The sequence below is a fragment of the Trichogramma pretiosum genome, unplaced genomic scaffold, assembly GCF_000599845.2.
Source record: "Trichogramma pretiosum strain Unisexual culture from Peru unplaced genomic scaffold, Tpre_2.0 scaffold24, whole genome shotgun sequence".
NCBI classification, from domain to species: Eukaryota; Metazoa; Arthropoda; class Insecta; order Hymenoptera; family Trichogrammatidae; genus Trichogramma; species Trichogramma pretiosum.
In genome coordinates, this window is record NW_019641611.1 from 2,060,348 (window position 1) to 2,075,367 (window position 15,020).

At 37.8% G+C, this 15,020-nt stretch overlaps 1 protein-coding gene across 1 annotated transcript in view; it reads right to left on the reverse strand.

The window, feature by feature from the left end:
- Positions 1-15,020, reverse strand: part of LOC106648176 (potassium voltage-gated channel subfamily H member 6) — a 54,702-nt gene that overhangs the window by 34,590 nt on the left and 5,092 nt on the right. The window contains exons 4-6 of the mRNA XM_023458643.1: positions 7,854-8,035; positions 5,131-5,285; positions 3,515-3,635 (exon numbers count right to left, since the gene is read on the reverse strand). Of these exons, the coding sequence (XP_023314411.1) occupies positions 3,515-3,635; positions 5,131-5,285; positions 7,854-8,035 (458 nt within the window). The remainder of the gene's footprint in view (positions 1-3,514; positions 3,636-5,130; positions 5,286-7,853; positions 8,036-15,020) is intronic.

Genomic DNA, 15,020 nt, shown 5'->3' on the forward strand with positions numbered 1-15,020 from the left:
TTTTGCTGTGATTTATTTCTGAAGCACGATTATATTGTTTTTACGAAATTCAAACTTCGAGCTTCATGCGCTAACTGAAGATATCATTTGTATGCGCCTACCTCGCGGCTTTTCTCTTTTTTTGAGTTATACTAACGTTCTATTGCTATTAGAAAGCGTTCGGCGTCAAAAGGGTTTTTTCGCTCCACCCTAGTATGTAGCCGGAAATCGACTCAGATAGAGACGGAGGTTGAACACAGCGAGACGTTTTTGTGCCCCTTTTTTATTCTAAGTTGTATCCTTATAATTAACCATTGTAAAGGCCATTTATGTGCTAAATAAACGTGGAACTTAAATATAAAATAAAGACAGAAAGTGTGTGTATATTTATTTACGGAGATAAAACATCCTTTAATTTCATGCATGCGAAACCTAGTTCTCTACAAGATGCCATCTAGTTACACGGTCAGTGGTGACATGGAAATTCGGTGCCAGGGGAAACCCGACAAGCGGGCAGATTGCTTTGAGCCGTGTTTTCCGCGGCGTGTAGTTTCAAGCTAAGATCGCCAAGTTAAGCTGGTGAATGAACCTTGGCCTGTGTCGGGCAAGACGAAACCCAGAGACTAAAGTGAGTTGGGTGTGTGTGCACCTTGAAATTGAGTGTGCGGGTCTGTGGTAGCCCGTGAAAGCAGAATGCTAGTGAAGTTTGTGAAGTCCTGTGTGGGCTTGTTGTGATACGTCCAAGGGAGGACCAAGTATCCCAAGCAGTGATGCGCCGAAGATTGAAGATTAATTTTTAGGTACTCGGTATGGAGATATTAAATGTTGGTCTTGGTCTGTGTGTAGATGTATGTTGACTCGTCCGTTACCCAGCTCCAAGTCAGAAAGTCCCCGACACTCCATACATCGTCGGGTAAGTGACGTGTCGCTATAAAGATCTTCTTCGGGAAGGGAGAGAGAGAATAAGAAAATGACTAGTGTAGGCTTGTAGTTACTAACGAGAACAATTGGATTTATTTAGGCCGGGCTGGCAAGTGCTTGTCACTACTAACTACAGGCGTGACTGTATCTCGCCACACGCGGTGAGTTCAACCAACGTGCGCGAGTCGGTGCGCGCGGGCTTGAGAGAGGAGGCAAGGCAGCCGACGCCACACTCGGTTGGTGCGGATTCGAAGATGTGCCTAGAAGGCAAGAGAGTGGTTTGAGTGTGAGAGTGTCGGCTGGGCTGTATAGGTGTGCGAAATACGTGAGCACGATAAACCCACAGTCGGGTGCGGATCGCCCGAGGACGTGACGTGACGTGTGCACCCGCCGAGTTAAATATGCGGACCCCGAAAATTTGCAATCGATTAGTCGCTTCCTGCACTGTTTATAAACAACAGTGCGTGATTACAGTTTCACTACGTACGTTGCACAGTGAAGGAAGCGACTAATACGTAGTTGTAAGGAATGAAGTAGAAGAATCGCTCTTTAGTTTTTCGAGCCTTGTAAAGTCCTTTTCAGGTACCAAAGGCCTGGAACGGAGTGTAGGACTCGCCAGCAGCGGGTCTAACTCGGTGAGAGGTCATAACCTCTTTGTGAGATCTGGTAAGGTCAGGCGGATCTCAAATAATCTAATAACGAAGGCAGCTTCCTGCAAGACAAAAAAACAAAGCCCAGTAGTTGTCTCTTGCACTCCACGAAAGTGGAAACGATCGCTTATATCTCTCCATATCTCTCTATATATCTCTCTATATTATAAAATAATCGCCGCCAGATTCGGGAAATGCAATTCGGGAAAACGAGCGGGAATAGAAAATGAGAAAATCAGGAAAATATGACAATCGAGAAAACAAACGGGATGGCCTGACGGGCCATTCGGGAAAAAAGACCATTCGGAAAAATGGCATCAATTTGGCAACAACATTTTATATAATATACTTTTTCAATAAAAATAATAGTAACTCCGTTTGTACCAATAAACGACAACAATATACTAATAATACACATTTACTGTAAGGGTTGGCGCGTGAAGCGCGCAGAGGGGCCGGGCTTCCCTATTTAACGTTATAAAAATTGCTAATCAAGAAAAAAATGTCACTTATGGAATCAAAAGTAGCTTGGTTATGATGGATATTTATTTTCTATCATTAAAACATTGATTCCATAGAACAGTAGTAGACAAGTAGGTTATTGCACCAAGATTTAAAACTTTCTCAAAAATAATTTATTTTCTTAGAAAACATTGATTGTTGATATCGGCTACAATAATGTTTTTTGTGTCGCCATCCCCTACACTGCAGCGTAGGGAAGTAGGAAAATTTTTGTTTTTTGTTAACTTAATTAAGGATAAATTCCAACCCGATCAAATAAACCCGGTCAAGTATGCCTTTCTCAACAAAATAGGCCTATTTTGTGATTAGCGTACCTGGAGCGTTTCATACTTATGTTCAAAAGCGTTTTATGACTTTTCATTGATAAAAATAAACTGCGGGACACGATGTCATATCAAAATGCCAAACTTTTTCTTATTTAAACTGTACTTTAAAAAAGGCTCCTTCGTTCTTTTTCAGTCAGTTTTGTAAAAGTGACTTTTTATAACCTTTTTACTTAAATGGTCACAGAACCATTAAAAAACATTCGATCGAAACCGAACAGACCTTCGTTACCTTCGTTTGAACATGCTCTATGGGAAAAAGTTTAAAAATTTGAGCTTTCATTTTTAACCGTTTTTATTGAGCAAGTTTATAATAGTGTGAATTTTGGCCATTACTTCAATTTATTAATCAAATTACATTAATCAGCTGTTGGAGGAAAACGAGTACATTTTTGTACATTCTAATAGTGCAAAATTGTTAAAAATGGCAATATCTAAGATCGTTTTCGTCGATTTTTCGTTCAAAACTAAACTCGTAGTTTGATAAAGGTTCTTACTCGGAATGTCATGACCAAGTCAATTCATCTTCATTTAAAACTGCTATATCTGACAAAAAATTTCAATTTGTCTGAAGCTATATCCGCTTGCAATTAGTCATTTAGAAGGTTGAAAAATAAAAAGTCGTCCTCATGTAGCCCAAAATCAGTTACTTTATTTAGAATCATTTGGGGACCAAAAAGCACCATTTTAACCGATAACAACCTTATATTTATTCAATTTTCAATAAAAACATGAACTTTTTCATGGCAAAAAAAAGTAAAATAAAAAAAAATATTTATAGCACTGCGTGGCATAAGTTCACATCTATGGCACGCTTTTCGGTGGCATAAGTCGCACATTCTGGCACCGCTGCGTTCGCATCACACTCGCATACGCTCGTGCGCTAACCTCACTTCGCGTTACCAGAAAGTGCGACTCATGGCTCGGAAAAGGGGGCATAAATGTGAACTTTGCACAGTACTATAAAATTTTGTACGATACTCGTGCCATGGGGACACTTTTCGGCCCAGCTATTAGGACCCTCGCTGCGCTCGGGCCCTAAACTGCCAAAAAGTGTTACTTGTGGCACTTATATCGTAAAGTACTATTTCATGATAAAGTGTTTGTAGTATTAGGTACCTTTATGCTTGGGCCTCCTGTATCATCACTTGCATAAAACTGATGAGTATCATTTGCCAATATATCCAACCAACCTACTTTGCTTTTTAATTTTGGTCGTTCAGCATTTCCAATAGCATACCTGAAATCAATGAGAAATATGTTGAACAGATGATGTATAATAATTTTTGTTTAAATGCACGGTTCAGATCGACAATATATTGGTCAAGATCATACTTTTTTAAATTTTCATTCTTATGTTACCGATTTTGACACTATTGAGTACCGATCTTGAGCTCGACACTCGAGAATAGAAAATTTTTTTATTATTATAAAGCCACTCTATCATTCAAGAATTCAATAAAACAACTCCACCACTTAGGTGCAACACCACTTCTGATAATGCGACTGCGTCTGCAGCTGAGGAGTCAACTCCACGAGCCCGCATTCCACTTATTCATTCCCCACCAACCTGCCCAGCCTCGTCACTATCATGTTTTCGCAGATATGACGGCAACCCGTGTAGCAGGCTCGCGCGTTCTGAGGGTATGCCACCCTACGAAAGGGAGGTAGGCATCGCTGACTGCGGGCAATTCGCCAACCTGCTTCTGTTCACCGCTCCGGCTCTTCGGATCGGTTATGCTGCTGGTCCGACCTATGTAGCCTCAGCCTCTTCCCACTGGTGCTTGGCCCGATCTTTGCGACGACATTGTTCGCTGTTGTTGTTACGTCTGTTTCTTGTTTATGTTGATGATGTTGAGAAATATTAACTTCCTTACCATCTGGCTGTTTTACTCATTTATTTGCTCGTGTAGTATTATATGGCTTCAAATCATTTACGTGGACTTTGACAATTCGTTTTGTTCTTGCGCGTCATACACAAGTGTCGAGTAAACTTTAACAATCTCACACGGACCGAGAAATTTTGCCTTTAATTTAGCATTTACTACTTTACCTTTATTTGACAATACACGATATGGCTTACACAGACAGAGTGACTCGTGCTGGCCAAACTCCTGCTAGATAGGCCCAAGGCGTCATCAGCGTTATCAGTTGTCCTTGCTAAACGCAACATCGCAGCTCCAATATTCGGCTCGCGAGCATAGACCAGTCTCAATCACGTGACCTTCATGCACAAAATTATTGTAGAGACCTCTATTTTTTTTAAATTACTTGTTAAAAAGAGTACTTTGTGATGGTGTATTTTAGATTTTTATAAACAAATTACTGTAATCTATAGACACGTTTAAACAATTGATTTTTTTCATTAACTTTTAGTGTTTCGCTCAAATACTACTGCTAACTCAATATTGACTCTAGCTCATTATATATATGAATTCAAAGAAGACAAAATTTTCATTTGAAAATTGACAAAATTTCGATGAAATTTTTTGTTGCCATAATTTTGTTGAGTAGTGTATTAATAGAGAGTTCGAATCATAAGTACTAATTTACTAATTTACGGACGTTTTTGAACCGCTATAGCCACCTTTAATAATGATAAAAAATTCAGTACTAAGGTTGGGGTTGGGGTTCTTTCAAAACATTAAACATCAATTTTTTCTATTTCAAGGCATTGATAAATTTTTTAATAATTGATCAAAATAGGTAACTATATTTTATTCTACTATACGTACCATATACATGCCATCCAATGCGCTATCAATGCAAAAGTCGCCATCAAGAGTACTAATACAGCAGCACCATACTCGCTATATCTATCAATTTTCCTCGCTACTCTGACAAGTCTCAATAATCGAGCTGTTTTTAACAAACCAATCAACGTAGTAGTCTGAAATAATGATAAAAAATATTTATAGTTTTTTTAACGTTAAAGTATTTATTATTAAGGTAGTATTTACCGACGATTGAACTAAAAAAGAAATATTATTTCGGGCTATTAATGCATTGTAGGGAACTGCCTCTATATAGGTGCGTTTGCAATCGTACGCAGTTTTGCTGTTTTAAATTAGAAAAGAAAATATAGAAAAATAAATTGATAGACCCAATTATTGGTGATTGAATTATGAATGATTTTGAAAAAATCAGGGTTATGTATGAAAATTTTTCTCGCTTTCAGTTTCATTTTACAATAATTTTATAATAAACTATAATAATATTTTCATTCCTCTAATAGTTGCTAAAAATACTTCAAGATTTCAACTTTAATTAAGTTGTCACATCTTAAGATCTTGAGTGTTTCGGTAAAATAAAAAAATGAAATCAAACATAAAATCTCTGGATTATACAGATGTTTTGATTACAATGTGGACAATTTCATTTTTGACTTGGAGACTTTCATCGCTGGAAATAGATCTTGTGCAAATCATATTATTGTGGGCGACTTTAATATTGTTCTCATAAAGTTTGACAAAAAAGCAGAGAAATATTTTTACTGTTTATCTGAGAATGGTTACCAAGTAATGATAAACTCTTGCACGCATCCGGTTGTGACTGAGGGATTGTAGAGAAAGTGTCCGCTGTGAACTCGCGAACGAAGATCTGTTTTGGCTATCGTGGAATAACATCGCGCTGCGACACTTGTAAGACTCGTGTTTTGACGAGGCTGATCCGGGAGATATTCGACGATGCACTATCATTACGAGTTGGAATTGTTGTACAGCGGTGCGACCGAACAATATACTTAGACAGCGGTCCTTCATCTATCTTGTAAGTAACAACTCTTCCTTTCGCGTGGTTACTCTCCATCAGGACCCTTTTTGCTCTCGTTCTGCTGCTGCGACGCGACTCGCGGTCGGGATAAATAACTACACGGAGAAAAATTTATAGTAAAAATTGCTATAGGTCTTAATAAAAGTGTGACATCTTTGAGGTTAGGGAAAAATTTACTAAAATCCTTTGTAATTTTTACTATATTTCTCTCAATTTTTATTTAATTTCTTATAATTTTTATACATTTTATAGCAACTTTTCACCCGAACGTCAAAGATGTCACACTTTTATTAAGACCTTTAGTAATTTTTCCAAATTTTTAAGAAATTATTACTATATTTCTTCTCTCCGTGTAGTATTAATTATTATGATCACCATTCATTTTAATACTTAACTTGAATTACCTTTCTATAAACACTATCATATATCTTACTCGAATGCATAGTCTCTTTGCCCGCTGGGTGACCATCCTTGCTTACAATATTGCGGACAAATACCTACGCGGCCTCCGTGGTACAAATTAATCTTACGAGCTAGCATTTGCATACATAACGCGTGCCTCCACTAGGCCAACTGTTATATTGCTTATAATAAATTACGTAGGACGTGACAGGTTTATGTCGATGGATGAAGTCTATTATTAATTGCAACATATTATAATAATAAATTTTGTTTTTTTGAACAAGTAATCGCGTTAAAATGGTCTTTCCTATTTTTTCTCTATAGATTTACATACAACTCAATGACTCTTCATAAAAACTCGTCCTGCTACATGACTGGGGCATAATAGGTTTTTCGACGTTGTCACGATCAAAGCATTTTTAGGTACAATAACGATTAAAATCATTATAAAAATGATTCTTTTGCATAGTTTGGATGTTAAAAATAGTAGGACTGTACTTATGTAAATCGATGTGCAAATGAGTGAGTATCCACCCGTTATAGTGCTCATTGTATTTGTTTGTAACAAAATTCTATGCCAAATGAAGACTTTACCTATGAGAGCCTAAAGAATGCACTTATATAGCCTATAAGATTTATGAAAAAATTCTTTGGGCCTAATTGGTACTTGAAACCCTTGTCAATGATATTTTTCCTTCAAAGAACATGTAACACTAAAAATACTATTGGTTTTTGATTTCTGAATGTAAGCTTACAAAAATACCTAAAATTTGTAATGCGTTTCTACTTTTGACTAAAAAATGTCAGTCATTTCAGGCCTTGCTTAAAAACTTTAGATATGTCCTAAACTTTGTCAGGCTTTTCGTGTATCTCCTAAAATCTTTGGCATTTCGGTATTTGCCTAGGCAATTTCGGCTTTTGCCGGTAACACGTAGATAATTGTACCGATTGCTACATATTATGTCACGTTATATGTGCATGCATGATCAGAAAATATAACGCGATGAGCTTGGGTAGTAATTTTGATAAAATTTTCGACGTACTCACATAATGTTCAGAGCACGTGTATCATCATACGTAAGGTTGAGAGTGTGTTAGCTTGAATATTTAGATTTTGTTATGAAGGAAAGTGTTCATGGTGAACTTCATCATGTGAGGGTCATAGGTAAATCCAAAGATTTTATTTTCTAAAACAACTCTTTGTTAATTTTGATAATAAGACATTTTTCGCTAAATAAAAAATATTAATAGAATTATGGATTAATACAGATTAATTTTTACTTACTTCATCAGTATTTGAACCGAATAATAACAAATCGAATGGAATAGCTGCTACAAGGTCAATTATAAACCATCCTTTCAAATAATGCACAGCAATTTTTCCAGGGTGCGAAACAACTTCATCATTACTATTAACAAAAGTTGTGCGAAAGTTGATTAGAATATCTACGATGAACGTGACGTCAACTGAAAAAAAAAGTTCGTTTAATACTCAGAATTATGAGATTTGTTGTGAAACGAAATTTAAAAATTGTTAAAGTCACGTAGTAAACGTGTATTCCACAGTACCCATGTATATTAGACTGTCCGTTATTTCCCGAATTGCTCCAATCCTCCCTCTCACCCCTTGAAAGCTCATCATTTGGCTCACAATGAAAGAAAATCACTATCTGACCGCGATTAATTAACTCTAGATAGTGCCACACGCGTCAGCTTTTTTCCCATTTAAATAACATGGGGAAATTTAGAAAAAATGTAAATTGAAGTTTTAAACCACTTAAAATCGCTAAACCATGGGATTAGCGACGGTTTTCACTTCCTGGTACCCCCTTAATGAGTAACCAATACTAACGGGAACCCTCCGAAAAGAATATAGGATTTTGCACACACGATATACTCAAAAAATCAAGAAAAACAGCATATAAGCGTTGTTTTTCGATATTTTACAACAAAACTTAGCGTAGACCATTATTTTAGATATGTTAACGTCAAAGTAGAGATCGAGACCTTTGATTTGAGGGTAATAAAACCTATCTACGTTCATTAGAACCAAAGTTACAGGCGTTTGAAGTTTCATTGAAAATTCAGGTATCGAATCTCGTCCGACCGCCCAAACGCGCGACTCGCGACTCGCTGAAATCGCAACTCGTACAAATGATAATGTAATTAAACTAGAAAAATAATCAAAAATATGGTTTTTATGCGTTTTTTTCTCAGCTTTCACGTGGTGTAATCGAATTTTTCGATAATTTACACGTTCACTTGGAAAAACAGGAAATAAATGTTCAAGTCCATTTTTCCGTACGAAAATGAAAATTATTGAAAAATCCGACTACACCACGTGAAAGCTGAAAAAAAACTCATAAAAACCATACTTTTAATTATTTTTCTAGTTTAATTACATTGTCATTTGTACGAGTTGCGATTACAGCGAGCCGCGAGTCGCGCGTTTGGGCGGCCGGACGAGATTCGATACCTGATTTTTCAATGAAACTTCAAACGCCTGTAACTTTGGTTCTGATAAACAAAAATAGGTTTTATTACCCTCAAATTAAAGGTCTTGATCTCAACTTTGACGTGAATATATTTAAGATGATCGTTAATGCTTATTTTTGCTGTAAAATATCGAAAAACCACGCCAACATGCTGTTTTTCTTCATTTTTTGAGTATATCGTGTGTGCAAAATCCAAAATTCTTTTCGGAGGGTTCCCGTAAGTATTGGTTACTCATTATGGGTGTACCAGGAAGTGAAAACCGTCGCCAATCCCAAGGTTGAGCGATTTTAAGTGGTTTAAAACTTCAATTTAAATTTTTTCTAAATTTCCCCATGTTATTTAAATGGGAAAAAAGCTGACGCGTGTGGCACTATCTAGAGTTAATTAATCGCGGTCGGATAGTGATTTTCTTTCATTGTGAGCCAAATGATGAGCTTTCAAGGGGTGAGAGGGAGGATTGGAGCAATTCGGGAAATAACGGACAGTCTAACGTGTATAGGCCTGATCTAACGCGTCGGCGCAGGTTGGCCGCGTACATCCACACGTAAGGTGTGCGTTGGTCGCTTACGCTCGCACATACATTCACGCGACAGCTCTTGCCTGTCCCTGTGTTCGTTTGTCGGTCTTATTTTCATCATTTTAAATTATTATATTTAAATTTTACAATATTTAATGCTAGGTTATTGGTATATAACACTAATTAACAACATGGAGAAACTGACTGACTGACCTCTTGTGAACTAACTGGCCTCAGCTCACAAAATTGTCAGTTAAATTCATATCGACCGATGGAATGGATTTACACCATATCACGGGGTTGCGGACACCTCAAAGCGAGCCTACGCTGCCGTCGTTTATGCTCGCATAGTTTATAAAGACAAAATATATGTCTCATATAACAAAGTATTTGTAAAATTTTGCGTTACTTATCTATTAGCAAAACTAGCTCGACAATTTGTTTTCGCCTACGACCCCTTTGCATCTGTGGTTTAATTAAAAAAATGTGCTACATTGGCTCAATGCTATCCCTTCTAAATGGCCAGTATTTGTGGAAAATCGCTGTTCAGTCATCCACGACTTGGTTCCAACTGCGAATTGGTACCATCTGTCTACGTAGCTTCCTGCGATATTTCTCCAAACCACTTGTTGCTTTGTGATGCTAGTTTAATGGGCCTGCATTATTTCGTCGGATTAAATCCAAATAACCCCCAGTTTCAATTCCGAGACTCGACCCTCAAAGCCCTCCATAAATGTCACACAGCCAAGGACCCATTCGACTGCGCTACCGATGAATTTTTCACTGTTTTGTACCATTATTTTTCAAAATGGGAAAGACTGCAATGAGGAACTGCTGATTGTCTACGGTTCATGCATCGATATATTCATAGCACGATAGAGAAAAGAATGGTGAGAAAGTCTCCCTTTACAAGCCAGTCTACCTTTCATCGAGCCATTCATTTTTTTAACTCAACTCTTGTCCATCAAAGAGCTAGAAAATGTTAACTTATTAATAATTTTCGCTCGTCATCAAGTGCACTTTGCTCTGGAGCACAAATTCCTCAAACACCAAAGCAAAGACACGCCAAAGTCTATTTGTTTGCCTGCTTCTAGCTGACTTAAAAAGTTTACCCTAATTTCTAGTAGATGGACTCATACAAGTAAGCAGAAGGTTAAGTAACTTGTTGTTCGACCCTGATGCCAAGCACCCCTGATATTGGCAGGAAACGATCACATTTCTTTCTCATTAATTGTTTAATTACATAGATTATGTTAGTTTATCATTTTGTTCATGCATATCTCACATTTAATAATCTCAATGATTCCTCCTTTTTAGCGCTACACACAGATGTCGAGTGTGTTCGCAAGACTCACTCTTATATAACTGTAATTCTTATTCGCTTAGCTCTCGTCGTCACGATAGCATGCGCTCTGCATTTCAATAAAGTTTACTTAGTGTTCATAATCATTGCCTTGTTACTTTTACCCATTCAACAGCTTATGGGCCCAGGAACACGCAAAACATAACCGAATGAGTAAAATTTGCCAATCAAGTGTACTTTAAAAGTGTCAAAAACGAAGGCTTCGAAAGTGAGGTTAATATCATACGCGCAACATCGATCCGGACTCAAAATGTCCGAAAATCAATATACAACGCACACTCTGCGCTTCGAACTGCTTACACGCGAAAATTACGATACTTGGAGAATTCAAGTAGAAGCATTGCTCATCAAAAACGACGGCTGTGACTACGTCTCGGGCACGGCACCGGCACCAGAAATAGTGACAGGAACAGGAGCGGCCGCGAGTGAAACAGTATACAAAACCTGGCTAACAAAAGACCGAAAAGCTAAATTGGACCTAATTCTCTCCATCCGAATTGAAGGAGATGAAAAATTGCGTCTCATCACACGACGTGTGGGAAAAACTCGAGTCTACGTACGCATCCAAGATGCCAGCTTGAAAAGCCGCACTACATAAGCAGCTCACTCAACACAAAATGTCCGACAGCGATAGCATGGTCAAGCACCTAAACGGCTTCTTCGACGCATCCGATAAATTAAGGGGAGTCATACACCAATTCACTTCTCTTTGTCATTTTTGTGATATAAACCACAGTTTAATGTCAATCTACATTTTCAACACAATATTGACATTTTTTAGGGCTCAAAGATGTCAATTTTATGTTAAAAATGTAGATTGACATTAAACTGTGGTTTGTATCACAAAAATGACAAAGAGGACTAAATTAGTGTATGACTCCCATTAAAGTCGACTGGAGCAAATCTCAACGACGATTTACTAGAAATCATGCTGCTGCAAAGCCTACCAAATAGCTTCGAAAATTTTAGATGTGCGATCGAGTCACGTAATAAGCTACCTGAGCTCGAGATTCTCGATGATCGAAGATCATAGATTTCATCACAGAGAAGACATAAATCACCATAGTTCGGTGATGTTTACACATACGCGACCCAACCCCAATCGCACGTCAGGCAGCTCTTCCACGAAATCCTCGCACGGCAACTCTACATTGCCAAAAAAAGCCAACCTACAAATGCTGCTACTGCAAAAAAAAAGGACACAAAGAGGCCGATTGCTACAAAAAAAAAAGAAAAACATACAAGAGTCAAAAGGCGATAGCTCGAACCTTTGTTTCTTTACCGGCACAGCAATGAACACGCGATGGTGCTTGGATAGCGGTAGCACCTTACACGTATGCAGCGACAAAGACCGATTTCAAAATACATCTCGCACTAGAGGCCACCTGCAACTTGCCAGTGACGCCACAGTAGACATCTGCGCCAAAGGTGACGTAAGCATTAAAACGAGTGAGAACTGCCAAAGCATAACCTTGAAGGACACACTATACGTGCCTGATCTCCGAACAAACTTAGTCTCGGTGGCTAAAACCGTAGATTCTGGCTTTAAAGTTACTTAGTGTTCATAATCATTGCCTTGTTACTTTGACCCATTCAACAGATTACTACTGCACGGAGGCATTCAATTGACCGTGATTACTGCGAGACGTTTCTATTGGTTTTTAATGAATAGGATGGTTATACAAGCCAAAATTTCCATTGCTGCAAGTGTCGACAATTTGCCGGTCATACACAGAGTCAAATGATGGCTAATCTTTCACCATCTCGATCCATCCCTACTCCAGGGTCCGGCGTTAACTAAACCTGTCAAATAGCTGTTTGAATGTCCAAAACGAAGGGTAGAAGTACTCTCAAAGGATGTATAGTGGTCTACATTTGCATGGTTACTAAGTGCGGACACTTGGAGGTGGTGGATGATTATACAGCCGAATCATTCATTGCACATTTCATCAATTTACTTCTCGACGCGATCATTGTACCAATCTTTTCAGTGATCAGGGGACTAATTTTTTAGGCGCTGAACTTGAACTGAGAAAAATGTGGTAAGGCATGAAGAGCTCTCATTTTCTTAACGAAACCCTGGTGACTCAACGACACTCAACGGCACTTAATTTAACCTTTCTGCAGCTCCTCATTTTGGCGAACTGTGAGTGGCAGCCGTCAATTTAACTAAATTCCACCTCAAACGAGTCATTGTAGACCAGACTTTGACCTTCGCTAAGGTTTGTACTCTGTTATGTAAGATCGAGGGACTTAAATTAGCATTTATTGGCCTGTTTGAATGATGACTCTACTGAGTCCTTTGATGCCAATATTTTACTTCATAGAGAATATTATTTTGTACATGAACCGAAGCTTACTGATGACAGAATTTCACTACTCCTCTGCTGGACTTTGTTGTCTCAAGGAGTTCAGAAATGTTGGCATCGATGGTCTCTTGAATACCTCGCAGCTCTTCTAACACAGGGCAAATGGTTTTCTTCTCGCAAATTTCTATCCTAGAACAAATTTCCCTTCAGACCGGGCCTCTCGAACGAGTGGTTCAAGTTGATCACAACCCTAAGACTCTTTTCGAGTAGTTGATGTAAAAACAAAAACCTCTTCGTTGACTTGGCTCGAATTCGGCCAACGATAAATTATTTTAATTTGCTTACTTTATAAAAATGATAAAACTGATCATTAATTATAATTTATTTAAGAATATTAGTATTTTGTTGATCGATAGTTACTCACTTGAAGCGAACCTGCGCCAGAATATTTTATTAAACCCTGATTTATGCACATCTTATCATTTATTTTTATGCAAGCCTTTTTTCCATTGGTGCATCAACTTCGGGAGCATGTTCAATAAGCATATTGCAAGGTACGTAGCGCACAGTGCCTCTCCGGCGGAATTGCGATCCGCTCCGCGCTGCACGAACAGAACAAACGCCTCACATTGTTTCTTGCGACTATTCTACTTATAAAAAAAGAGATGGACCTCAAAGTGATGCATCGTTAAACGACCTCTGATTGGCTGACACTGACGACGACGTCCGACGCGAGCCGACTTGATACGAGCGCCTGCGCTGCTAACTGTCAACAGACAGTTAGTATTAAAGTAACCTCAAAACACGAATGGAAAAATTTATACTCATGAAGCGCTTTTGAAACTTACCATTTCTGAACTATTTTTGAATCTTAAACTAACCTCAAAACACGAACAAAAAAATTGACACTTGCGGAGCGCGTTTGAAACATCGACGAACAACGAGCCTTGCGTCCATGCGTCTATCAATACTCTAAACCCAAAAGAGTAATTTTCGAACCTCAAAAGAGTAATCTGCACGATTTACTCTTTTAAAAAGAGTAATGCGCGCAGATTACTCCTTTCACTTTAACGCTAGAACTAAACAGAGTAATCTGCGCGGATTACTCTTTTTCGAAAAATGCTTAGCGGAGAAAGGAGGAATTCGTTTCAATTACTCTTTTTAAGAATGCAGATTACTGTCTTTGAATATTTAAGAATATTTTTTATTGTATATGTCCGATTCTCTGTGAAGTCTAATGGTTAAAAAAATTTTTTTTCTGCAAATATGAAAAACTTGTTGTATTTGATGTCAGATGTGTCCCAAAAACTTTTTAGAAAAATTGGGGCCTTCTATGACACTTTTTCAGAGGCCCAAAGTTGGCCATTATAGCGTTTTTTCTAAATTCATGAAAAATCACAAATATTCAAATAATTCCTAGATTAAAGTACAATGATTCAAAAGTAAAAGCGACCAAGAACTTTTTTGTTGTAAATTGTCCAAATTTTCAGAAAAAAAATATGTCAAAGTGATTGGAGCTACTTAAAAGCGTATAGAGTGGAAAAGAATTGAAAAAAAAAAACAAGAAATCTAATCGAGTTTGAACCGGACTTTCATTTCTAAAACTAAGTAAAAAGCTTCCTAAAGATGTAAACTACTGCTTAATAAAGTTTTGTAATGGGTCTTAAAGTTGAACGCAATGTAGACATCAATATGTGTCGAAAAACGTGCAAAAAAGGTCAAAAATAGGCTCAAAATGCCTAAAATAACCAAAAACACCCATTTTCA